The sequence below is a fragment of the Melozone crissalis genome, unplaced genomic scaffold (assembly GCF_028551555.1).
Source record: "Melozone crissalis strain CALT ecotype California unplaced genomic scaffold, PUWL_Pcris_2 ptg000057l_1, whole genome shotgun sequence".
Taxonomy (NCBI): Eukaryota; Metazoa; Chordata; class Aves; order Passeriformes; family Passerellidae; genus Melozone; species Melozone crissalis.
Window position 1 is genome coordinate 7,238,966 of NW_026535835.1, and position 26,073 is coordinate 7,265,038.

A 26,073-nucleotide genomic window follows, 5' to 3' on the forward strand; every position below is an offset into this window, starting at 1 on the left:
ACTTGTTTTCTGATTGTGCTTTTTTTGGTGATGACAAGCACAAATTTTGGTCATTTCCATCAGGGCTTAAACTTCTCCTCCAAGCCCAGCTGAAGGTCCCGAGCTGTGGTTGCAGGGATGCTGTGCTGGACCCACCTTCAGGCAGGGAAGGAGGAGAGGAGAAGGCCTTTGTCTGGGACTTTGAGAGTAAGAGGAGAGAGCAAGGATGTATTTTGTGGTTGTTCTGAAAGTGCAGGTCTTTGGTAGTAACAGAAAGAGCAAAGCAAGGAGGGGAGGAAAGGTCCTGGGGCAGGGAATTGTTCATCATCGGGAATTCAGCCGAGGAGCCACCTGCAGGAGAAGGACAGGTTTGGAAGTGTCTTCAGAATGCTGCAAAAGCTTTAATTCCTGAACATGCTGAGGCTACTGTAAGGGGCAGCCTCTGGTCCTAATGGGAGCTCTCAGCTCTGCTGGAAGGGCTGGATTTGTGCTGGATTTGTTTCTGAATAAGCTGGGGTCTGACAGTGCATAAATCAGCTGTGGGGCTGATCTGGCTGCCAGGATCACCAAAAACATGCTGAGAAGGGGAGAGGATTTTGAGTTTTTAAATGTATCTAAAATTTGATTTGCTATGAAGTAAGTGAATCTTAGGGGGTAGAAATAAAAAGTGAGGACAGTTCCTTGCTGAGTGTGAGTTTGGCAGCCCCTGAGGGCAGCAGGAGCCCTGTGCCCAGCTCCAAGTAGGGGAAAGGCTGGGATAGCAGGGCAGGAACATCCCCTGGCTGTGTCCCAGGCCACAGTGCTGGGTGTCCCAGGGTAAGTGATCCCCAGCCCACACTCACCACTGTTAGATGCCCGTTCTTGGCTTTGGCTATGAGCAGCTCTGAGCCCGAGATGAAGTCGATGATCCCTTCTTTGCCTTGTCCCACTGTGAACTTTATGCTGTGAGGAGCAGAGGGTGAGAACAGCCCTGGTGAGCGTGTGGGGCTTTCCAGGAGCTGGGTGTTGACAGAGCTGCAGCAGATGTGCTCTGGAGCCTTGGCTGGGGTGGGTTGGGTACATTTGGGTGGGTACAGGAGGAAGCAGGGCCCTGGTGTCACTCACCTGCCCTGGTTGATGTTGACATTGTTGATTTTGTTGGCCAGAATTGCTGTTTTTGTCAGTGTCTCAATCACGTGGTCACTCTGCAGGACAACATCACCCTGGGAGGAGAATCCATGCTTTAGGATCATGGCTTTGGTGTCACTGCACCAAAACTAAACTGCTGCAAGGGACAGGGGACAGGGACAGCACCAGAGGAGGCAAACACTGCTGAGCCCCAGCAGTGAAAGTGGTGGCACAAAGTCACACCCCTGTCACCTTGTCACCCCCTCCTCCCAGCTGGATGTGCTCCCTGGAGGAGGGAGGGATGAGCCCCCAGTACCTTCTGCTTGTTGTCCTCACAGTGCACGTGCAGCACAAACAAGTTGTCGCTCAGGCTGCTCACAGAGATGCCTGGGGAGAGATGGGAGTGTCACTGCTGTCACTGCACTGCCAGGAGCTGGGGAGGGCTCCCAGCCTCTCCAGGAGTGCAGCAACTGTTCCACCCAGCCCACTGGGAGGCTGCAGGGGGCTGAGGGGCCAGGCAGGCTCACACTGAGCAGGGGCAGCAGTTTTCCCCCCCAGTCAGATGTTCCAAGGGCCAAAAGCTGCAGCAGTGGCTCAGGGAGCTGCTGTGCAGGAATGGTGCAGCTCCCCCATGGGCAGACCCTGCAACTGGGAAATCACTCAGGGGCAGGCCTGAAAGGGGACTAATTTGAGTCATTTTGGTGACATTCATGGAGCTTCATTTTAGAAAAACGCAATTCCAAGATACTAAAATGCTGGCCAGGATCAGCTCAGCCCATTCTTGTCCAGGACAAAGACAAACTGGAGCGTGTAGTGGTGGATATCAAAGTGCAGCTGAGGGTCAGGGGGTGCCCAGCCCAGCCTGTGCCATCCCCACCTGTCAGGTTGGAGTAGTCGATGCGCTGCTTGATCTTGGACTCCTCCACCACGATGGCCGAGCTGTGGGTGAGCAGCAGCTGCCGTGCCCTCGCCTTGTAGCCCTTCCTGTCGTACTTGACCACGGGCACTGCATACTGAAACACGAGTGAGCAGGGCCAGGGCCCCCCTGGGCACTGCCAGCCCCCAGCAGGCACCAACCAGGCCTTGGCAAACCAGGAATGCAGAAATTCTCTGTGCCAGAACTTCCTCCCTGCCCCAGAGCAGCTCTGGGCACACCCTGGTGGTGCCTGCCCTGCCTGGGGACTGGGACACCCAAGGGGCTTTTCCCCCTTCCCCTCCAGTTCTAATCCATCAATTCTTCCCAGACTGCCCTCAAAAGTATTACAGGCTTAATATAATGTAAAATTCTTGCTGTACTTTCTCCAGAAATTGAATTTGCCCTTCTGCTGAATAACTGGGAGCTTGACAAAAGTTTGACATCTCTCACCTTAAGTGCTTCATTTTCTAATGCTTGAAGGACTTTAGCATTTATTTCTTCTCTACCTGTATTAAAACCAAAGAGGTGGGGGGTCAGAAAGGAATTTCCAGCAAGAAAAGGGTTCATTAATCCCCCCCTTCCCTCCTCCTGTTACACTTGGCAACCCCCACTCACCCAGTCGAGTGTTGATGAAGAGCCTGGGAACACTCTGAGGATAATTGTCTTTTTTACCCTTGAATATCTCACTGGCAATTACTTTTTGTTCCAACTGCAAGGACAAAAGAAGTGTTCTTATTTAGTAGAAAAATTCTCCTCATTAAAAAGATACGTCTGTGTTAGAAGAGATGTTCCCTTTGTGGTTTTATTAGCAGTCATAATTGGATGAGGAGTCACCCTAAGCTTCCACTGCAGCCCCTGTCAGTGACTGAGCCCTGGGCTCCTTTGCTCCAGGAGCAAACCAGGGGCTGGGAAAGTGGGAAATCCCCCCTGACACAGGACAAGGCACCTGGGGTGAGTTACAGGGAAAATGGGGATAGAAGAGGCTCCTTATCAGTGAGTCTGGTCTGCTGGGGAAAAGCAGCTGCTGAGCTGAGTTAATCCCATGTCCCTAATCACAGGCTCAGCCTCATTCCAGGTGTCCATGCACTGCAGGTGAGAGAGGGAGCAGTGGAAAACCTTCATGGCAGTTACAGCCAACATCTCCTATTCTGTCTCTTTACTGAGCTTTTTTTTCCCTCCCCCTACCTTTCCATGAGATGAATCAAATCTCAGTATCATTTTTATTCTTTTTAGCTACAACAGGGCAGCTGAAATGGTTCCTGTAACTTCTCTGTTTGGAAAATGACTGGGTTTGTGTCTGCAGGATTCTTACTCTCTACTTTACATGGTACAGGCAGAATAATGCAGCTTCTTATATTTTTAGCTTCCATGGGCAGAGTAGCAAGGCTTTTCAATAGAGAAATTATCTGGGGGCTTGGCTCCAGAGTCTGTTTAAATAGTACCTATTGAAATATGTACAGAATGGGGTCTCTTCTGTGCACATTCCAGGCTTTTAGTGTTGTGTGTCTGACCTAAACCCAGATCGGTGACACTGCTCCTGTGGCACCCAGAAAGCAGAAATTCCCAGCCCTCCCCTGCCACTGCTCCCCTCCTCCATTCCCTTGGGTTCTGCCCTTGGCAGAGTCAGGGAGCCCTGCAGAGGTTCCTGTACCTGCTGCTTCCACTCGGGGCTGATCCTCTTGCAGTAGGTCCAGACCATGTTCTGCATGCAGAGCCTGCGCAGGAGCTGCGACGCCTGTGGGGGACAGGGACTGGGTCAGAGCTGGGGACAAACCCACAGGGACAGAAACCAAACAGCCCAGGGCCACTGACAAACCACAGGGACAAACACCCAACAGCCCAGGGCCACTGACAAACCCACAGGGACAAACACCCAACAGCCCAAAGCCACTGACAAACCCACAGGGACAAACACCCAACAGCCCAAAGCCACTGACAAACCCACAGGGAGAGAAACCCAGCAGCCCAGAACCAGGGACAAACCCATAGGGATAGAAACCAAACAGCCCAGAGTCAGGCACAAACCCACAGGGACACATCCAACAGCCCAAAGCCACTGACAAACCACAGGGACAAACACCCAACAGCCCAAAACCAGGGACAATCCAACAGAGACACATCCAACAGCTCAGAACCACTCACAAACCCACAGGGACAAACTCAAGAGGGTGAAATCTGAGAGGGGCAAACCCAACAGGGACAAAAACCCAACAGGCCAGAGCCAGGCACAAACCCACCAGGACACATCCAACAGCCCAGAACCACTGACAGACCCAAAAGAGCAGCAGCAACTACAGAAAATTCACTGCTGGCTTAAAAAAGCTGTTTCCTGACCAAGAACTAAATAGTAAGTAGTTGATTTTTTTGCCTTTCTCTATGAGGGTTTGCCCTGGGACTTCTCCAGCTGCTTTAGAATGGGGAATCAACACCAGAGTCCCTCCTCTCTGCCCTGCTGCCCTTCCTTCCTTCCAGCTGTACCTTCAATCCAAACTATTCTTTGGATAAGGTAACTGGGATTTCTGCAATATTTGTTTTGAGCAGATAAACCAATTCAGGCAGATGCAGAATAATAACAGCAACAGAGGGAACTGAATTTGTTTAGAGAAAAATTGAAGTACAGAAATGGATGAGAAGCCCAGGAGGAAATGGTGCTGCAATCCTCTAGGCCTGGATTCCCCTCCCACATCCCAAAGCTCATTCCCACCTCACAGAGTGATGGGGGAGGAGTTGGCCACGATTTGTCCAAGACATTTTTTGGTAAGTTCCTCTTGAGGTTCATGAGGAAGGAGAATCGGATGTAATCCAGGAAATACTCGTTCTCTGGGCACCGCGGGTGGTTCCGGTAGATGAAGCCTTTAATGAACCTGTGGGAGTGGAAAATATTGTTAGGAAATTTAAAAACTCATCCAAATTAGTGGTATTTAAAGGTTCTGTTTCCTAGGCTTTATTTAATAGTTGTAATTTATTTAAAAAAAACTCTGCAGTGACAAGAAAGTTTATTTTTAGCATCTTATTGTTAAGGAGTGTGATGTTTGAGGGCTTGGGCTGCTCTTCACACACCTCCTGATTGTCTCCACTGCCCATTTCCTCTTGGCAGCTTTTCGGCGTCCCAGGGTTCCCCTCCACCAGGACTGGATGGTGATGGCTAAAAATAACACAAAGATTTTGCATTAAGGGAGCTCCTTCACAAAACTGGCACCAAAAATGTTCAGGAGAACCCACTCTGGAAATAACCAGCTTTCAGTAGGGCATGGGGGCAAGAATATGAATTTTTAATAATATGATACATGGGATAAATGTCAAGAAAAGGGTGGGAATTGCTGTGGGAGCTGCTGGGGGAACATCTCTCCCTCCTCTGTCTCATACCTGAGCGTTTCATGGTCAGGAATTTCTTCCGGCAGTAGAATCCTCTCCACGTCGCCTGCATTTTTGTGGCTGGAATTGCAAGAAAAGCAGCAATTTGCAACTATGACCAAGCACATTTGGGCAGAAAAAAATGCAGCTTTTTAAAATAGAAATCTACTGCAAGTGTGAGTGCCTCACCCAGACTCTGTTTCCTCACTTCCAGAGCATCTTCTGTGGCAAACAAGGTCTTGGGAAAGCGGATAAAAATCTTTGTTCTGGAAATAGAAATGCAGAATTACATTTGGAGCAAGTTGCTTTTGGCATCCCCTTTGGGCTCTGTAATCTTTCCCTTCCCCATTATCTAGAGAAGCTTCATTTCAAAGGGACAGCAAGGACATGCAATGATTCATAACCTCAAACAGAACACAGAACTGACCGTCCCATTTTGTATTCTTCTGGTTTGTAGCCAAGGTGCTTGACCAGCACAGCCACCCCATCGTGGGGCCGCCCATCCCACGTGGGCCACGTCTCTGGACACAGGGATTTGTACCTGGAATTGGCAGGAGAGGAGATCTTAGGGAGAGAAGTGCAATCCAAGGAGGGAGAGGGGGCAAGGGAAGTGAGAGGGGTCCTGGAAAGGGAGAGAGAGCTCAAGTTTCCTGCCCCTCTAGGTGGTGAAGCTGCCCCTGTGCTGTTCAAAACAGCTCCCAGCCTCAACATCAATGGAATGAAGCTCATGGAGAGGGAGAGGAGAGGACAGAATTCCCCAGCAGCCTCACTCACCTCTGCAGGAACACCTCGTATTTCCTGCGGTAGGCGAAGCCGGCCCTGCGCACGCGGAGGTTCTCCATCAGCCCCAGATACTTCACCTGGTGCCGGATCAGGACTTCATCAAACCTCTCTGGGCAGGGCATGGAAAGGGACAAACACCATCAGTGCCTAGGGGAATGGTCAGCTCTGGTTGTATCTCACAGGATTATCTTTAGTCTCCAAATAATCCTCACAGCACAAGTCCCACACAGTTTTGTGTCTCCTGCCTTCCCCCCTCCCATCCCTTTTTAATTATTTATATTTAGCTCCAAAATGAAGTTTTCCTTTGGGATGTTTTATGCATAGAGGAACCAAAACTGAGGGAGAATAGGGTCATTATAAAGAATTTACATAGGTCAATAATTCTTTACTATAACCACCACCTTCCCCCATCCAAGAGCAGTGTCCCCACTGTGATTCCTGGCTGCTGGCACTGCCACCCCCTCCCTACAGAAGCTCAGGCCCACCCCAAAATCTTCCTTTGGCTCCTTTCTGTGCCTCCCTGGCTGGGCTGCAGCTCTGCCTCTGTCCCAGGGCCATACCAGCCTGTTTGGCATCGTTGGGTTTCATGCAGCGAATGTAGGAGGGTTCTTTGGACATCAGGATTTCCATGAGTTTGGAGAGGCTGTTCTTGAACTGAGTTGCTGCCTAGAAGAAAAAAAAGAAAACTGCACATGAAGGGATGACTTGGAGCTGGCTACAAACCAGCAGAACACAATGTTAGGGGTTTGCATTCAGATCATGTCAGAGTTCATGTTTCAAAAAGAGGGAACAGCCACAGCCCCCTCCAGCCCTCGAGTTCTCACCGTTTCAGGTCTCTTTTTGTCTGTCAGCTCTGTCCTATCAAAGCACTGGTTTATGATGGGGTTCTCTGAGTTGCACATGGTCTGCAGAGAGAGATGTTTTCAGAGATGAAGTACAGAGAACTACCAGGGAAACAGGAGGACAAAACTATTTACAATAACAAAATGAGCACTGGGATCTCAATCTGCCTTTTCAGAGTGCAGCCCTGTGGACACACAGCCTCCAGGTGGAGCCTGGAAGAATCCTTTCCCTCAGGCGCCACCTCATTTGAAACCCAACTCCTCATTCTGTCCTGGAACCTCCTCCCTGCACACTCACCTCCTTCAGGTTCCTGAAGAGAAGGTCGTTGTTTTTATCTAGAAAACCTGCAAGAAAAACAAACCACTCAGGCTGTTCCACTGGGACTTCAAGGCAGGGATTTGAGATTTGAAATTAATCTGGTTTGATAAATGATGTGGGGATGTATTTAAGGCCTAGATTTTTGGTTTTTCTGTTACCTGCAACACTGTAGGTGACATCCCCAGCATAGTGCGAGAGCCGGAACTCCTCCCGCCCCAGCGACTTGCGCGTCTTCTGGTCAGCGAGTTTGTGCCTGGGGAGGGAGAAAAAACTATCAGGAGAAACAAAATCCTGCAGGATTCACTTCAAAAAGCACCAGGACATTCAGTCCTAGAGCAGGACTGTGCAGCAGGGAGCAAGGAATGCAAATTGGACTCGGGGATTTTCAGGTAAATGAAGTTATCAACCAACACGTCATAGGAGTGACATTAAATGTATTTATGTTGAATTAAAAGGGGAATTTCAGTGTTCCCTGCAGAGTGGTTCTGTGTGCACATCCTAAACTGAGCATTCAGAACAAAAGCAGAACATTTAGAATAAACAGACATTTGGAGCTCCAAAACTGCAGTAAACATTCTGCAGGGTGAGAGGTGAGTCAGTAACAAGAGTTTTGTTGCTCCTATTGCATTCTGAACCTCAGTCAGGCATTTTGTGTTGACAACCTATTTTGTATTATCTTATATATCAATCAAATCTCTCTGTAAAAGAGAATTATCATCTTTTATGTGGGACCCAGCATGGTGAGGATGTTATTCACACACTGGGATCTCTCAGCTGAGGGAACACTCACGTGAGAAAATGAGGGTGGTTCTTCACAGTCTCCTCCAGTTTCTCCAAGAATGTCGTGTCTGTGGCATCCCCAGGTCTCAGACACTCCTCATCCTACAAACACACAAATTCCAGGCATTTCTGGGCTCTGCCTCCCTGAAGCTCTCCTCTAGTCTGGCCTTTCCACAGATAAACAACTTTTAGCTCAATCAATGAAGAATTCTTGAGCTGAAAAGCAAAATATTTCCCTCCTTCCAGACTGCCTGGATAGGGAGCTGCTTTCCCCAGAGCACATGGAGGAGATGCAATGACTTTTAATGGTGTCAATATTCAGTGTATTATTGCTCTTCCCACCTACTCAAACACTTCCAACATAAACTGATTTTTTCCCCTTGTTTTCCACTACACTGTTCAAAATTTTTCATTCAAAAAGATGTTTTCAACTCACCAAAATAGAAATGATGCCTTTGAATTTCTCTTCCACCAAATCACAAATTATTTTGTTATTGAAATACTGAACTGGTTCCCACTGCAAAGACAAGAAATCACACTTAGGTGAAAACAACTCTAGACTGGAAAAGAAATGTAAATTTCAGAACATTTCAGAGAACATCTGATTTAAACAATCTTTCTGTCAAAGCCTTTTCACTCATCACATTTGTTTTCCTAACATTGCCTTTATTAAAAGCTTGGGATGGCATTACTCACTTCCAGCTGTCTCACACAGTTACCAGGGTTTCCAAAAGAAGGGAAAAAGGAAAGTTCTTTATTTCCTTGGTTTGGAGATGGTGGCAGGATCTCTGCAAGGAGAGGGAAGGGGATTTGGGCTCTTACCGCGATGCCCTCGGACTCGTACTCCTCCTGCTCTGACTTCAGGGTCAGCTCTATGAAGAGCTGCTGCAGCTTTTCATTGCAATAATTAATACAAAACTGCTCAAAGCTGCAAAGAAAAAGCAGAAAAATAATCACTGTTTGTACAGAAGGGGATACAAACAGTGGGAGCAGCAGGGATACAGTGAATGGAGAGAAAGAGATTTGTGTGAAGTGTTTATTTACTGACTGCATGCACTGAGTAAATTGATTATTTAGGGAAACTCAAAGAGTTCCAGAAGGAGGGAAAAATGGACATAAAGGATGGAACATGAAGGAACACAAAAACCTTGAATAAAGGCCCAATAACACTGCAAATCTGAGAGTCTTGGTTCAGTGCTACCTGCCAGGGAGGTTCCAGACTCTGCCAGTCCCATCCCTGGTTTGTCACCACCATGGGAAGATGCCACAACAGCCACCTCTGGGCTGGAGAGCTGGCCAAAGGCACAGCTCCAGGTAAGGCATGAATACACCCAGAAAACAACAGTTTATTTAAAATACCAGCACCGTTAATAGCTGTAAATGCTAATTATTAGCTGGATGTCTTAAGTGTTAGATGCCCTGTGATTAGCAGTTTTTCACCTGATGTCCTGACATTTAAATGCCAACTCTTTTACTAAGAAATGGAATAAAGCCTTGTGAAAACACCATAAACTGAACAATGTAACTCAGAATTTATCGAAACAAACCTGTTGTGCTGGAAAACTTCAAACCCATAGATGTCCAGCAATCCTAGAACTGTTGTACTTCTCCAGCCTGGAAACTTCTCTTCCTGCAATAGAGCAGAAAACAACTGTAGGTAAAACAAATGCAGGTATTTGCTGACAGCTATGATCCACCCCTGGATCTTCATCATCAAATCCCAGCATTTACTGGGATTAGATTAATAAAAAATTAATTTAGAAATTACTAAAAGCATGGAACTTGCTTTGAGGCTGAAAGATCTGGAAATTGCTGTCCCTTTTGGCTGGATCTCAACAAGCAGAGGGTTCACTTGCCTTGTAAGCCAGGGATTTGTTGACCTTGCTGACCAGCCAGGAGAAGGTGCGGCCGTAGACGGCCTTGGCGAGGGCATCCCTGGCATAGGCTGCCTGCTCCAGGTTCAGGGGACTCACCAGCTGCAACAGAGCAGAGCAAAGCACTCAGCACCCCCCAAACCAAGGGATCCCCCTTTTCCTGCCTCATCATCACTAAACAGCCTCTCAAAATCATCCTGCTGGTGGCTGGAGCATCACCAGTGGGATCCCTGCAGTGCCAACCTCCTGAGAGGTGATGATGGAGCTGATTCACTGAATCCCCTTTGTCTCCCAAATCCCCTGTTCTTACCTCCTCCCCTTTTGCTATGATCTTCTTGTGGATCAGGGCATCCCGAAGAACTGAGCCATCCACTGCCAGCAGCTGCATGCAGGATATTCAATTAATTTATGGAGTTGTACATCCCATTTCCCTAAAATCCCAGCCCAGTGAAAAACCCCTTTATTTCCCACTCACACTGAACAACTCTGCAGCATCAATCCCTCCCTTCCCTCCTTTCTGGCAGGGATTTCAGCTAACAAATGAATTGGCTGGAAGGAAGTGACCAAGCAAAGGCACTGAGTTGGTTCTTGCTTTAAAACTCTTTTCCAGATTCTCTTCCTACCTCACTGCCCCAAGGTGGAAACCTCAAGGCAAGGGTGGGTCAGGTGGTAAATAAAGAAGTTATCCTTTAAATGAGTTTGATGATAATATTTGCATTCTATTTAGGTTTTTTATTAAATTTATGAAATCTTCTAAATCACAGTCTAAAACTGTATGATGATATTAAGCTCAAAGTAAGGAATCCTCTCCAATTGACCTTTCCTGTAGTATCTCCCTTGCTGGTGATACTCACCCTGGCCAGGTATTTAATCTGATTCTCTGTAGTGACCTGAGCATTCCCCTGCTCATCAGCAGCAAACTGGACATTCCCCAGGTGCAGGACACTGGCCACAATGCTCAGCAAATCCTGCCATGGGAGCAACAGGCAGAGATCAGGATGATGGAATGAACACTCAGCAAGGTTTTTGTGTTATTTAGGAGAGCATTTTGTGTATTTTTGTAGGATTTTTGTAGGGAATAGATTCACTCTGAATTGATTTACTGATTTCAATCAGAAATCTGAAATCAAAGCAGAAAAGATCCTTAAAAGTAGGAAAATCTGTGCTGCTGAACCTCACCTCCACCTCAGTGTCATTGAAGCCGATAACAGACAGGGCTCTCCTCATGATCTTCCACTCATTTTTGTCATTTATGGAACTCACTCTTGCACAGTGACCCTAAAAAGACACAGCTTGATATAAATAACTAAATAATCATCAAAGATACATTACCCATGCTCTGTGCATTGTGTTTCTTTTTAGAGCAATCACCTCAGAGTTATTTCTGAAGTGAGGGAAGGAAATTACAAAGTCATTTGGAGATATCCCAACCCTGTAATATAATATTTTAAGAATTATAGTTCATGTTCACCTTTACTAAATAGTGATACTGCTGTGGGTTCTTCTCAAGGCCCAGCCTCCTGAGCAGGTCCTCCTCCCCTCCCTCCAGCAGCTGGTAGAAGATGTGGAAGTTCCTCTCGCCGTGGTTCTGGTGCACAACTCGGGATTTCTCCAGGAGGTAGTTCAGGATGTGGCCCCCAACAGGAGCCCCCTAAACCAAACCAGACACGTGGAAAGAGTTCATCAACACAGAGGAAAATGTTTCTGCTTCTTCATTGTCTGTTCAAAGACAACATCTGAAGCAAAAGCCCACAAAAAAATCTGTCATTCTGTGCCACTCTATTTCAGCACAGTGGTGATTTGAGTGCTAAAATTCCTTCTAGGAATTCACCACAAAGGGAAAGCACCAAAACTGAGTGTGGAGGGATTAAAGGAGACCTGAAGGATGGCAGTGCTGAGCTCCTCAGCCCCTGCACTGTGTCCACCTTGCTGCTGTGGGGCAGTTGGGATCAGAGCACAAACTCTGTGCAAAGTTATTCAGGACAGGAATTATCTTCAGATCTCTCAGCTGGTTTATGTGGATTTACCTGGGGAGCATCCACTGGCACAGAGCACTAGAAATAAAATATCTCAGAAATAAAAGTGTTTGATCTCAGTGTCTCTTTGTACAGAGAAATAAGGGAGAAATGAAAGGAGAATGACTGCCATAAAACCCTCTGGACTCAAACTTTGCTACCACAGGCTCTGCTTATGCTGTCAGCAAGGAAATGCAAAGCACTCACTACACACACAACAATATAAGAACACAGAGAGCTCCTGTAACGAGTCCTGACATATAAAGCAGATTCCAAGTTACCCTGTAATCAAACTGCACATCCATGTACTTCCCAAACCGACTGGAGTTGTCATTCCGAAGGGTTTTTGCATTTCCAAAGGCCTGAAATGAAAATGATCACAGAAAATTAAATGGTATCAAGTCAGACTATTTATAAACACTTGGGTGAAGCTGTCTGTTATTTATTTACAGCCCAGGATTTTCCTTCCTGGAAACACAGAAGGAAACAGATTTCTCCCTGAATTCTAAGGCTGATCTTTACACCCTGTGCAAGCAGTGCAGATGGAACATCCCTGTAAACACTTCCACCCTCCTGCAAGGTGATTTTAATGCCAGTTCACTGCTGGCAACAAATGTCACATCTGACAGCCTCTCCTCTGTCCCCACAGCTTTTTGTCACAGCTCACTGCCACAGGGGCTGCAGGGCTGCCTGCTGCTGCTGGGGGCTCACCTTGCCTGGGACAGGGCACAGGGGCACAGGGACACAGGGATAAAGGACACAGGGATATAGGGACATCTCAGGGCACAGGGACATGGGGCACAGGGACATCTCAGGGCACAGGGAAACAGGGGTACAGGGAATCAGGGATAAAGGGCACAGGGATAAAGGGAAACAGGGATAAAGGGACATCCCAGGGCACAGGGAAACAGGAATACAGGGATAAAGGGCACAGGGACAAAGGGCACAGGGACACAGGGAAACAGTGCACAGAGACATCTCAGCCCACAGGGATACAGAGACACAGGGCACAGGGACACAAGGAAACAGGGACACAGGGAAACAGGGATATCTCAGGGTACAGGGACACAGGGGACAGGGACATCTTGGGGCACAGAGATACAGGGCGCGGGGATACAGGACACAGGGAAACATGGCACAGGGACACAATACAGGGACAGAGGGACATGTCAGGGCACAGGGGTACAGGGCACAGGGACACATGGGCACAGGGACATCTTGGAGCACATGGATACAGGGCACAGGGCCATCTCAGGGCACAGGCATAGCTCAGGGCACTGCACACAGCCAGGGCTGGACACTAGAGGACACCACAGCACCACAAAACAAACCCAGCCTGTATGAGCTGCCCACTGGGATGTGTCCCTTTGCAGAGTGTCCCAGAGCTCTTCCCACACCAAATCCCCTTTGTCCCCAAACCCCATCCGTGCCAGAACTGCTCCTGGAGGACTTTGGCCGGGAATCAGAGCAGGATTCCCCGCTGATGCGCATTCCCAGGACACGCTGTGTCACCGCTGTGCCACCGCTGCCCCCAGGGCCGGGAGGTACCTCCAGGACGGGGTTGGACTGCAGCAGCCGGTCCTTGACGGTCTCGACCTGCTGGCTGGCGGGGCAGGTGACAGCGTAGTACTGCAGGATCTTCTTGGTGGCCTCGGTCTTGCCGGCGCCGCTCTCTCCGGAGATGAGGATGCACTGGTCCCTCCGCTCGGTGCGCAGGGAGCGGTACGAGTTATCCGCGATGGCGTAGCTGGGAGGGGACAGCGGATCAGGGCAGTGCCCGAGAAACCCCGGCTGAGACAGCCCCAGAACAGCCCCAGGCCATGGGCTGGGTGGGATCGCAGCTCCTGCACGCTGGGGACAGCGCAAGACAGCGCTGACAGCTCTGCTCACACCTCAGCCACAGCCAGGCCATGCAGGGTCATCACACACTCTGTCAGATCCTTTGAGGCTGCTCTTTTGACTTTTCTTTCTGACAAAAATAGGTGAAAGTCGACTAAATTGTGCAGAACAACTGGCTTTTCTAAATACAAATGATCTCTCAAATATAAATGATCTCTCAAATGTAAATGATCTCTCTGGTTACACCTCAACCACCCAGCCGGGCTTCTGCAGGGTCATCACACACTCTGTCAGATTCTTAAAGACTGTTCCTTTAAACTTTTTCCTCACAAAAAGAGGTAAAAGTCAACTAAATTGTGCAGAACAACTGGCTTTTCTAAATACAAATGATCTCTGAAATAGAAATGATCTCTCTGGTCACACCTCAGCCGCCGAACCAAGATTCTGCAGGGTCATGACACAAACTGTCAGATTCTCTGAGATGGTTCTTCTGACTTTTTTTTCCCTGACAAAAATAGGTAGAAGTCAACTAAATTGTGCAGAACTGGCTTTTCTAAATACAAATGATCTCTCAAATACAAATTATCTCTCAAATATAAATGATCTCTCTGGTCACACCTCAACCACCGAGCCAGGCTTCTGCAAGGCATCACACAAACTGTCAGATTCTTTGACATTGTTCTTTTGACTTTTTTTCCTGACAAAAATAGGTAAAAGTCAGCTAAATTGTGCAGAACATCTGGCTTTTCTAAGTACAAATGATCTCTCAAATATAAATGATCTCCCAAATATAAATGATCTCTCTGGTCACAACTTCAACCACAAGCCAGGCCTCTGCAGAGTCATAACACAAACTGTCAGATTCTTTGACACTGTTCTTTTGACATTTTGCCTGACAAAAATAGGTAGAAGTCAACTAAATTGTGCAGAACATCTGGCTTTTCTAAGTACAAATGATCTCTCAAATATAAATTATCTCTCCAATGTAAATGATCTCTCTGGTCACACCTCAGCCACCGAGCCAAGCTTCTGCAGGGTCATCACACACTGATTATTTGAGACTGTTCTTTTGACTTTTCTTTCTGACAAAAATAGGTAGAAGTTGACTAAATTGTGCAGAAGAACTGGATTTTCTAAATATAAATGATCTCTCAACATCATGATCTCTCTCTTTCTGTCCTGGTCCCATGGGACAGAAAAGATTTACACTCAGGAAACACCTCGTTCTCCACTGGTGTTTTTTTCTTGCTTGTCTTCTAAGTGATGACACATCCAGGAGGTCACAACAGAATTTTGCTGCCTGAGCTTCTCTTGGGTGCTGGGAAGAGCTGGAGAAGCCACCACAGCTTCAGGAGCATCCTCAGGTCCCCTCTGCCCCAAACACCAGGCACTTCCTCTGGCCTTGCCCTTCTGCTTCCTCCTTTGCTGTTTTTTCTTTCATTTCTGTGTTTGAGCAGACAGACCTCACACCCAGTCAGTCACACACACACTCCCACAGCACCAGAGAGAGCAGGGGATGAGTGACAATGGTGACAACTGCTCAGGGGGGCAGCAAAAGGACAACCCCCCCAACACCATGTTCAGCTCTCACATGTGGTGAGCAAGCAGATATCCTGTCTTCTTCACACACCTGACAACATTTGAGCAGCTTGGCTTTTTAAAATTTCGTTTTTATTTTCAGTTTTCCCTTTTTTTTTTTTTTAAATTTAACTCTCCTGCTGTGCTATTAATTAGAAGTAATCACACCAAAATAACAGCAGTGGCCTTCTCCAGTCTATTTAATACTTGGTGCTAAGGCAACACCAATGAGCTCCCTTGGCAACACAACTCACCCCACAAAATACATCATGTCCCTCTCTCCCCATCCACACTCTGCCTCTGGAGTCTTTTGGAAAGCAGCTGAATAAATGCAGATTTCATTTGGATTTGAAGAAACGCCTCTGGCCCCAAGAGCTCCAGGCAGGCACAGACAGAACCACAGAAATAAAGATGTTTATGGTGCCATTTGCAGGCCATAAACAGGACAGGATGTGGCAGATCTCTGGGAATGTGCTGGCTTCCAAGCCCATAGGGATAACTTTCCTCCCCTGAGTGTGAGGCACTTCCCAGAAAACCCAGCTGAACCATCTGACACTGGAATGGAGATCTGGAAGTGTTTTGGCTTTCTAGAGTCAGTTTAGAAGAGGAGAAAGAGGAAAAAAGATGAGTTACTGGAAAAGGAGAAACCCAGAGCACCACACTGCAGATGGAGCATTTTGATGCTCCTCAGAGGATTTTTAAATACATATATAATCAAATAATGCAATAAAATAATCAAATAATGCAATGGAACAGCAAAAACTGTCTGCAAAAAATTCTGTTCTCCCAGGGGGAGCAGCAGTACCCAGGATCACAATTCTCCAGGGTTCACTTAGGAGTTGCTGGAGGGACTTGTTAAAAGGAAAGAAAGCCTAAGAAATAATCAGCCACAGTGTGATTTAAGTGGAATTAAAGCACATCTGCTCAGGGCTTTGTGCTATCCATGAGCATTGCCGTCATCCTGCACACTTAAAAACAAAACCACAGCCCCAAGGATTTTCCAGAGAATTCCAAAATTCCCATTTAAGTCCACAGAAGCCCTTCCCTGACCACAGGCAAAGGGAACTGGGCATGTTTGAATGCAGGGTTTTTCAGGTTTAATTCTCCCCCATCTGGGTTCACACAGTAAAAATCATATTTTTGTCCTAACAAATTCAATTTCAAGTGCTGAGACTTTCCCAAGTAATGGTGTTTCTCCCCCTCTCTCTCTGTGCTTGCAGCACATTCTGGTTTGTTTACTCTCCTGGGCTATGTGCCAGCAATAAGAAACAACCCAAATAGTTTGTTCAAAAATAATATCATTTACTCTTCCAAGATCTCTTTAAAAAAAAAGCCCAACAAAACACAACATAAAAAATCCTCCAAGAGGTGCTCAGAATTTGGCCTTTAGTCCTGCAGAAAAACCCTTTTGAAGCCATGTGGCCTCAGCTCTCAGTCATCTTTTTCTCTCAGTCTGACAAAAAAATTCAAACGCTTTCAAAAATAACTTTAAACCTCAAACTTTTTTTTTTAATGGGAAATTGGGAATGCTCACCAAGCCAGACCATGTAAATAAATACATTCCTTGTTCCAACAGGCTGATGGTATCTTAGCAACAAGGGAAATACCAGATAAATATTGGTCAGGCAGTAAGAGCAGAGGTAGGAAAGAAACCCCCACACAGCAGAAACTCTTTCCCCTACTTAGCCCCGGACACAGAGACCCCAAATAACCCTGGAACAATGAACTCCTGTCCTGCCAGGGCTGGGTAAGCAGCTCTGTTCCTGCAGCCAGGAAGGAACCAACTCCCTTTCCAAATACTGCTCTTGCAAAGGCAACTCATCCTCTTTGGAGAGAGGAACAGGAATAGAAAGAGCCTCACACCACACCCTCAGAGGATCCTCTCTGTCCCTGGGACTTGCACTGGGACAGGGCAAAGTCCTGTTTGCCTCTTTTGACGTGTCCCATGGGTGGGAGTGACCAAACCTGCCCTGGCAGCACTCACAGGTGAGGAGAGACTTCGTAGAAGCTGACGCCGCGGTAGCGCTCCATGTTCTGCTTGGTGTAGATTTCCAGTTCCTTGTAGGGATTCACAGACACCAGCACAGAGCCAATGTAGGTCTGGAGAACACAACAGAAAGCAGGGAGCTTACAGGAGGGCTGGAGGCAGAGCTCAGGTGTCTCTGGAGGCTGGACACCCATCCTGGTGTGCTGAGGATGCTGCTGAGGGTTCCCAAACAGGCCAAGGGGGCTGAGGAAGAGAACTCTCAGCTCTGGGAAAGTGATGCTGCTGCAGCTGTGCCAGCCATGTTATCCTTGCTGGTAAAAAGCACCTCAGATGGTTTTAGGGTTCCCAACAAGGCACAATACTGGGTTATTTCTGATATACATTTAGGATTGAGGTCAAGTCTGGGGTTGGTGGATGTGGGTGAATTTGGGAGATGGAAGAATATGGTGGGAGTTGGATTTTCAAATGCCACCAGACCTCAACAGGGGCACTGCAGTGAGTCCCTATACCCCTGAAATGGGTGTTCCTGGCACAAGACTGGTCCTGGCACAAGCCCCCCTGGCCAGTGTGAGCTGCCACCAGCACCCCCAAACCCCACTGCAGAGCAGAGCCGGGCCTGTCCCGTGCAGCAAACACTCTCCAGCTCACTGAGGGCCACCCTGGGGACTGTCCCTGTGCCACTCACATAGATGAGGTTCTCCTTGAAGCGTTTCCTCAGGTTCTCAATGAATGCAGCCTCGCTGGTGAAGTTCTCCAGCAGGACAAAGTCCTGCACCCCGACGCGGTCCCGCGCCGTCAGAGCGCTCTCCATGCTCAGCCGGATGCCGTTGGCTCCCAACCCCTGCAGCCAAAAACACAGGGAAATTGGGATGGCTGTGGGTTTGCAGGCACTTCCCTGAGTCCACAAGAACCACAGTTATCCTTGGATAACCATATTAAAATGGGATATTAAAATAATCCCATTGTTGATTGTAACACATCATCAGTTGTCTGCTCTAATTGCTTTGAGGGGAGACAAGCCAGCATTAGGGAAAAATTACTGCTAGATTTCCAATAACTTCAAATCAACCAAAGAAACAAACATTTGATAAAGAGAATAAAACTTGGATTTCCTTTCCCAGGCATCCTTTAGCAGGAGGGAGACTGAAATGTGTTCTCTCCTGTCTCTGATTTCACAACGGGAAGCTGTTTCGAGGTAAGGAATCTTTTATGACTAATGATGATTCATCTCAGAAGCAAACAGCTTCACATTGCTGGCCAATTGAAAAGCTTTAGCAAGGCACCCAATGGGAAAATTCTGAGAAAATTGAGAAGAAATGAGAAATGGGCATTTCTGCACCCACGCTGCTGAATTTAGACCATGACACTGACATGCATCAAGAGACTCCAACCCCTGACCCTCCTTTAAAGGTTCCATTTCCAACCTGATGTGGGTGAGACACAACCATCTGTGGAAAGCCCTCATCTGCTGACTCCTGACTTCACTGTAAAGCAGGGAGGGGAAATCTGCACCCAGGGGTGACTCAGTGCCTGCCTGTGGGGAAATCTCTACTCAAGGGACTGAGATGGAGAAGATGAGAGGCACCACAGAAACCAGAGACAGGAGAAACCACGTGTGACACCCTCTGCCTCTCTCCTACATGCATTTCCTTCAGCCCTTCTTGCTTTGCCCACTGCTCACAGCAGCACCTTTATCCTGAACCATTCCCTAAAGCACCAAGTGATGTTTTGGGATGCTGCACAAAGACCAGAGGGGTCTGTTCCTAAAGCAGGCTCGTGCACAGACAGCAATCCCAGACACCCATCACAAACTGGGAGTGCCAGACCCTGCACAGTGATGAAGATGAGTTTTACTGACTCACAGAGTTCCTTTCTGCACCTTCTCAAGATGTAAAAGTGGTCAAACCACAGGGACAGGTGACATGCAGGGAGAAAAATAACCCCAGCCTTGGTCAGGAAGAAAATTTACCTGAAGTTTTGTTAAACAGTAATAAAAGCAAAAATCACTGAAGTATCAATTTGGGTCAAACCAGGTGCAAATCCTCTCAGTCTGCAGTTGTTTTGACTCACCAAATTCTTAGTAAATGTTTTTTTGATTTGGTAAATGATTAGTAAATGCAGTTTTGCCTATCTCTGCCAGTTCTAGTTGGCTTCCTCCCTGTAAGCCTGGGCAGAAGCAATTGCCTGAACCCAGCAGTTTTCAGATAGGAAAATCAGTTCCTTCTGGAAATCTCAAATCCAGACCCACTCTAATGGCTCAAAGAAACATCATTTGATTTCCTGTTTTATTTTTTCCAATTAGTCTCATGGTCTGGAGGGCCTGAGTTCTAAGCTTGGAGAGACACAGCCTGGGAGGAATTCTGCAGATACTCTCATGAAGTAATCCTTCTAAAAGGGCCAAAATTTTCCAAGCCAAGTCCTTCAGAGCTTCAGCAAAATGCTCTGTTGTCTTCTACCCTCTTTGCCAAGGTGAGGAGAAAAGGGATAACCCATGGAGAAGGAAGGTGATGAGATAAGGAAAGGAAAATAGAGATAAATAAACTCTGCCTAGAAATTGGAATCTTTCTATCAGAGCAGTGCCATCTCAGAGCTGGTTTTGGCCAAGGTGATGAGAACAAAGACAAAACCAAAGGAAAATATCTCCTTTTCGAGTGGGGAAATGTACAACTACAGCCCTAAAACACAGCTGCCTCAACAAGGAGTGAGGAAAACTTCCCCCCTGGCAGAGTTAATCCCAGTTTATATAATCCTGAAGCCTTGCACACCAAACGTCACTTGGGCAGCTCTTTCATCAGCCCCTCCCTGAGGCCAGCACAAAGTGATCCCAGCTGTGCACATCCAGCAGAGGGAAGAGCCAATCCATCCCCCTCGCAGCACACAAACCTCCTCTGGGACAGGCATTTAAGGCCAAGAACTTTCAGTTTCCTCCAGTTTTTGTCTCCTCATTCAACTCCAGCCCCTCGCCGTGAGAACAAAATCACCACCTCAAATCTGCAGCCGGCTGGAGACAAAACAAAAGCCAAACAAACGGCTGCAAGTGGCTTTTTGGTGATAATTAAATGTGCCCAGGGGATGTGATGCAGTCAGAGCCTCCTGAATATAAACTTCACTCAGTCCTGTACCCTCCCAAACCCAAGCTGAGTGCAAATTTGAGCCAGAGCTGAGCAACAGGCACTGCTCCATGCCAGCTTTTTGCTTTATTGCATATGTCCAAGTCTACCAGCAGCTTCAAATGTCAGTGTTAACTCTTTCACTGCCACTGACATCGACAGATGGGCCATAAAAGGAGGTGAAATGAACCCTTTTTACAAAATGGAAACAGAGCAGTCATGCAAAAGGAAGGAAGTGGGGAGGGAAGACACTACTGAAGAAAAAATAATCACAGTGATGATCATATGTTCCTACTGAATGTAAGTCAGTGAATAAATTAAAATAACCAAAAATTTAATAAATTAAAATAACCAAATGATTTTCTGTTAGCAGGCAGACACCAGATCTGGTGGCTGTAAATTAATGCTAGAAAACCCAGTCTGGGGGATTAAATGTGGTGCAGTGGTGCTAATTAACCACTAAAGCAGTTTGTCTATGGACAACACTGATTCCCTTTGAAATTCTTGATGAATTTCTCTGTGCCAAACCACCTCTGACTGATATATATTTACAAGATCCTCTGCTCCAGGCCAGAGATCAGCTTGGAGCACTGTGACAGCCCTGTGGCAGGGAGTATATTCCAGGTAATTGGGAGAACACAGGCTGTGAGGGTCAGATCAGACCCTTCCTCGTGGAAATCAGTTTTTCTGGGAGTTGCCAGAAGATCTCAGTGCTAGAGGACACTGAGGGAGGATCTCAGTGCAGCTGCACCCTTTGGTTTGCACTGGCCCAGGACTTGTGCAATAAACCAGGCTGGAAATCTGACAGGGATTAAAGCTAACTCAGATTTTTTTCTTGCTTTAATCCAGGTTATTTTCCCACACTGGTCCCACATGTAATGACATGGCCAGGGATGGGGTAATGGGGAGCCACAGCAGGGCCAGGGAGGAGCCAGGATTCAGCAGCAGGGCCAGCTCCTGCTGCCTTGAAATGCTTGGCAAACTCCCCCCTAGGATGCAGGTGGGGTTTAACTTAAAGCTCAGCATCAAATCCATCCTCAGGCTCTGCTGCCTCCCTGGGACAGGGTAACACCTCCAAACTAAAGCAGGGGAACTCAATCAGCAAAACAAAGAGCAGGAAAAAGGAATCTGGTGGTTTTCTCTATAGGTTTTGAGCTAAATCACCTCCCTGTGGGACTGGGAGAGTGTCAGAGGCAGGGAAAGGAGTCAGTTATTTGGGGCATATCCACCACATCCATTTTGATCCTATGGAGTCAAAAGGAGAGCCTGGCTGAGGATTCTGACCTTTGTAGGATGGGGACACCTGATGCCACACCCAGCACAGGCTGCAACCAGGGAATGGCAAAAATCTGAGCAACCTGCATGTGATCTTGGTGTCTGTGGGCTCAGGAGTGCCTGAGCCTCCTCTCCATCTGAACGTGCTGTCCTGAGGGTCACTCCCCTCCAGGGTGCCCAATCTGACCTCTGCCACCACAATTCCCAAAGCCACCCCACGGGGCCATTTCCAGGACCTGTTCCCACATTGTTTTAACCCACTTTTTGCTTTTAATGCCTTCTCCAGAGCCTGGAGCACAACAGTGGCTCAGGGCCAGGAAGGGAAAAGTCCCTCTGGAATGGTGGGGACCAATCACCACCACAGCAAAGCTTCCAGGGCTCTTTCTGCCCTGGGATTGAATTTTGGGAAAGACTTTCCACTGGTGTAAATTGGTGGCTGAATGCAGCCTGCAGAGCCAGGTTTACATTGGCTGGGGTTCCAGCTTTTCTTTGTGTTCATACAAGAGTCAACAAGACCAGCAAATACCTCCAAGCTCCTGGGAGTACAAAACCACTCCAGACTGTACCAAGGAGTTTCCTAAACTGAACTGGGAAATCGCTGACATGGGGTTGTGAAGGTGTAAACACATATTTTTCCTTTAAACTCTGCTTAATGCCAAAGCATGATAAAGTTTTTCCTCTGCTTAGGACATGGAGAACTAATACACCTCAGAAATGAAAAACAGGATCTTTTGCTCAGTGCAGCAAAATCAAAAGGATTAGAGTCAGCCAGGCTCAGCACTTTGGGGGAATTTGTGCTGGAAAATGGGAGGGCAGCTCTGAAGCTCAAGAAACTCCCCCTGGCTTTGTCCAGCAGCTGCTCCATGGCCATGGAACACCCAACATGGAGCAAAGACTCATTCCCAGGCTTGATTTTCCCAGAGGGGCACTGGAATGGTTTAAAACTCAATTCCAGACACACTGAGGGAGCAGGCAGCACCAGCAACTTTCCATGAGAAAACACCTGGAATTCTCAAAATGAATGGTCTTGTATGGAGCACGGAAACTCCATAACTGCTTCAGAAAGGAAAGTCACAACATGAACAGAATTTGTGCTTCAGCACCCAAAAATGGATCTTGCAATATTTTCTCCTGGCAATGTATTTTTACAGATTGGGTTGTATCCTCACTGGAAGAAGCCCAGGAAGTGGCTCCCTCTGGGAAGAGGCAGGCACCTTTATCTTGGTATCAAGTGCAAGATGATTGATCTGCAGGCTCCAGAAATAGCCACAAAGCCGGGAACGGAAGAACAGAACCAAATGTGAGTGGGAAGGGAAATTCAGATTAGATTCTGGAAGACAATGCAAGCCTGAACCAAGAAGGAACTCCTCGTGGGGAGGTGGCAGCTAAAAACCATTTGTCTCATGGATAGTTGGACATTCTTCACTGTCAGGCCAAAGCTGCAGGAAAGAGAAAAAATTCCTTTGATTTCTACTTCATTCTACAGCCTGGGAAAGGGCTTGGACACAACGTGGGCCAGACAGCAGCAGACAAAAATCAACTGTTGTACCCACAGCCTCAACTCCCAAGGTGCAGAATGGGAAAGCTCCTCTTTCCCTCTGCATGGAGAAGGAAATAATGAAGGTGGCAGAGGTGGACCAGAATGAGGGATTCTGCCAGAAATCCCTGACAGACTGAAGTGCACCCAGGATCCTCCTCCCTCCTGCCACACTGCAGATCAGCTGCTCATTTTGGACACAACTCCCTCTGTTAGTCAACAGCAGGGTTGGAAAAAAGGTTCCCTGAGAGGCAGCTCAGTGCCTCCCATAAAAATCCCCTACAAGCACCACGTGGATTTGTCTGCCCTTTCTGAAGCCACCTGAGCTGAGATAATAATTGATAAGATATTTGCTTTTAATTATGTAAGGCCAATGAAGTGATTTCCCAAAAGACAGCCTGGGAAAAGCAGAGCTGTCAGGTGGATTGGGACAAAACCAGGTAACAGCTCTGGTGTCCCAGACCAGCAGAGTTAGAGGGAACAACTTGAACTGCAGCTGCCACTCAAGCACCATTCTCAGAATTATTTTTTATTCCTGCTTCTTTTAGACAAATACATCACCAGCAATGGAATGTCTGGAGTCAGGGAACTCAGAACTTGGTTGTCCCTCTGATATTTCCCATCCTAACCAGATGGAAGGATGGAACTCCAGAATACACTATTTAAAAACTTATATTAAAGAAATATAAATGCTATATCCTTAACTAATTCTTGCGAAGTAATTACTTTGAAGTTTTCCACATTTGGGGTAGGGACAAATTGAAATAATAAGTAGGTAATATTATTTGTTCAATATTTATAACATAATTATGCCTTCCAGACTTTACTTTGTGGGGGGATGAGTAAGGAAATAAGCAATTAGCAGTGAAAAGGAAAAGACAATTGTAACAACTGATTTGAAGGACAGGAAAAATGTTTACCATTAAGAGGGGTAATGATATTTCAATCAACAGGCTAAATATAAAAGAGCACTAAGAAAAATGAACTAGGCAAACCAGAAAGATCACCAGGGCTGGAAAAGTAAATACACAGAATTTCTATATTTAGGGAGCTGACATTTTTGCTCCTGAACAGATGGCACAAGCTGCTGCTGCTTCAGAGATGTTGCTGGTGGCAATTTGCTCAGGAGACCTGTGCCCACAGGCCTGGGCATCCCACAGCAGCTTCAGGAGACAAACAGATTTCAAAAAGGCATTCTAAAAGGTGAAACATCAGCTTGCTGTCCCTTCAGGTGAGTTTTGATGCTGATTTCCAGAGCAGCTGAGCAGTGAAGGGCGGCAGAAGCTCAAACACGAGGACCTGCTGCAGCTTTGGGGCACCCCCTGTGCCCCATTCCCTGCTGCCCTGCCCTGGCAATGCCAACCCCCCTGGCAGCCCTTCCCCTGCATTCCTCACCCCCACAGAACCTCTGACACCACGAGGGCTCTGAGACACTCAAACTTTCCAGAGAGAGCTCCAGAGCATTCCGGGGCCATGCTGAGGGCACCTCCACACCCACAGCTCCCTCACAGAACATCCCAGACACCACCCCAGACACCACCCCTGCCTGTCACACTGCCACCCCTGCCAGCCACACTGCCACTGCCACCCCTGCCAGCCTTTCTCCAGGCCCACAGCTGGCCCCAGCACACCAGACGCCAGCAGAAATACCCTGTGGTATTTCACCTGTGGAGCTCTGTCACCACCACTCCCACAGAAAAGGACTCAGGAGGTTCTCCAAAAGCTCTGCCCCCTTCCCTTCATCACTTTCTCAGTGGTCAGCACCAGAATATTTGTGAAACAGGCAAGGATCTCTGGGTTGAGCAAGTATGGGATGCACCAGCCCCATAGCAACTCTTCTTTAAGAGAGAATTGCTCCAATTTACAGAAGTGACGTTTTCAACCCTTCTCTTCCTAAATTTGGTCACTTTACCAATTAAAGCCTTGAGCATTCTTATTCAGGCAAAAGCTCAAAAACTTTTTTATAACATTCCCTCATTCTTGACCTCAACATCTTCCAGAATCAGTGAATTCCATGGCCCAATTATTCATTGAATGAAAATAATCTTTGCATTTCTTTGGCAACTTTTAGCTTAACTCAGCATCCCTCTTCCCATGCTACACAACCCAGAAAAAAGATCTCTGTGCTCTCTGTGGCACTGTTATTTACTTCTCCTCCTCTTTTACCAGGTAACAATCCCAGTCCTCTCAATCTTTTGCCACAAACTCCTTTTCCCAAGCCTGGAACACAGGGCCAGGTGTTCAGGCTGCTGCTAAAGCATGGACAAAATTTCCTAAACTAAAACAGCTTGGAGGAACTGAGGGGCAATAAATCCTTAAGCAGGGGCAATAAATCCTAAAAGCAGGTACTTCCTGCCACTCTCTGGGATGGCAGGAATGGGACAGGAGCAAAGCCCAGCTCCAGGACAGTCCCTTCACATCCTTGTGCCCAAGTGAAGGCTCCACCCTTTCTTCCCTCCTAAAGCAGAGCACAGCTTTCCCCTCTCTTCCCACTTTCTCAGCTCCCACCTTGGTTTTCTCCTCCAAACAGGTATTCCCTGAATTTTTAGCCAATTTTACGCAATTTTCCAACAAAAGGATCCTTCTCAAAGCATTTCACTTTCCTGCTGAAACCCTGAAAACGTTTCTCCTCTCTTCGTCTGAGACCAAATACACATCTGAGAGCTGCAGAGCTCCCAGAGGAGTGAAATAAACCTTAAATAAACCTTAAATAAATCTTACCCCTCCTCGGAACTTCATCTCTGCCTCCTGCCAGCTCCCGCTGCCCTCGCAGAGCCT

General features: G+C 47.3%; 1 protein-coding gene across 1 annotated transcript in view; it reads right to left on the reverse strand.

The window, feature by feature from the left end:
• Window positions 1–258: 258 nt before the first annotated feature.
• MYO1C (myosin IC) overlaps window positions 259–26,073 on the reverse strand; it is a 49,059-nt gene continuing 23,244 nt past the window's right edge. The window contains exons 2-32 of the mRNA XM_054287474.1: window positions 18,059–18,214; window positions 17,371–17,486; window positions 13,518–13,716; window positions 12,251–12,331; window positions 11,426–11,605; window positions 11,134–11,232; window positions 10,809–10,922; window positions 10,265–10,336; window positions 9,933–10,056; window positions 9,628–9,706; window positions 8,903–9,008; window positions 8,517–8,597; window positions 8,091–8,182; window positions 7,459–7,553; window positions 7,280–7,326; window positions 6,964–7,044; window positions 6,700–6,805; window positions 6,131–6,248; window positions 5,784–5,897; window positions 5,546–5,622; window positions 5,369–5,437; window positions 5,063–5,147; window positions 4,707–4,866; window positions 3,654–3,737; window positions 2,618–2,711; window positions 2,453–2,508; window positions 1,964–2,099; window positions 1,403–1,473; window positions 1,084–1,181; window positions 822–921; window positions 259–330 (exon numbers count right to left, since the gene is read on the reverse strand). Coding sequence (XP_054143449.1) covers window positions 304–330; window positions 822–921; window positions 1,084–1,181; window positions 1,403–1,473; window positions 1,964–2,099; window positions 2,453–2,508; window positions 2,618–2,711; window positions 3,654–3,737; window positions 4,707–4,866; window positions 5,063–5,147; window positions 5,369–5,437; window positions 5,546–5,622; window positions 5,784–5,897; window positions 6,131–6,248; window positions 6,700–6,805; window positions 6,964–7,044; window positions 7,280–7,326; window positions 7,459–7,553; window positions 8,091–8,182; window positions 8,517–8,597; window positions 8,903–9,008; window positions 9,628–9,706; window positions 9,933–10,056; window positions 10,265–10,336; window positions 10,809–10,922; window positions 11,134–11,232; window positions 11,426–11,605; window positions 12,251–12,331; window positions 13,518–13,716; window positions 17,371–17,486; window positions 18,059–18,184 — 3,087 coding nt within the window. The 5' untranslated portion in view covers window positions 18,185–18,214 and the 3' untranslated portion in view covers window positions 259–303. The remainder of the gene's footprint in view (window positions 331–821; window positions 922–1,083; window positions 1,182–1,402; window positions 1,474–1,963; window positions 2,100–2,452; window positions 2,509–2,617; window positions 2,712–3,653; window positions 3,738–4,706; window positions 4,867–5,062; window positions 5,148–5,368; window positions 5,438–5,545; window positions 5,623–5,783; window positions 5,898–6,130; window positions 6,249–6,699; window positions 6,806–6,963; window positions 7,045–7,279; window positions 7,327–7,458; window positions 7,554–8,090; window positions 8,183–8,516; window positions 8,598–8,902; window positions 9,009–9,627; window positions 9,707–9,932; window positions 10,057–10,264; window positions 10,337–10,808; window positions 10,923–11,133; window positions 11,233–11,425; window positions 11,606–12,250; window positions 12,332–13,517; window positions 13,717–17,370; window positions 17,487–18,058; window positions 18,215–26,073) is intronic.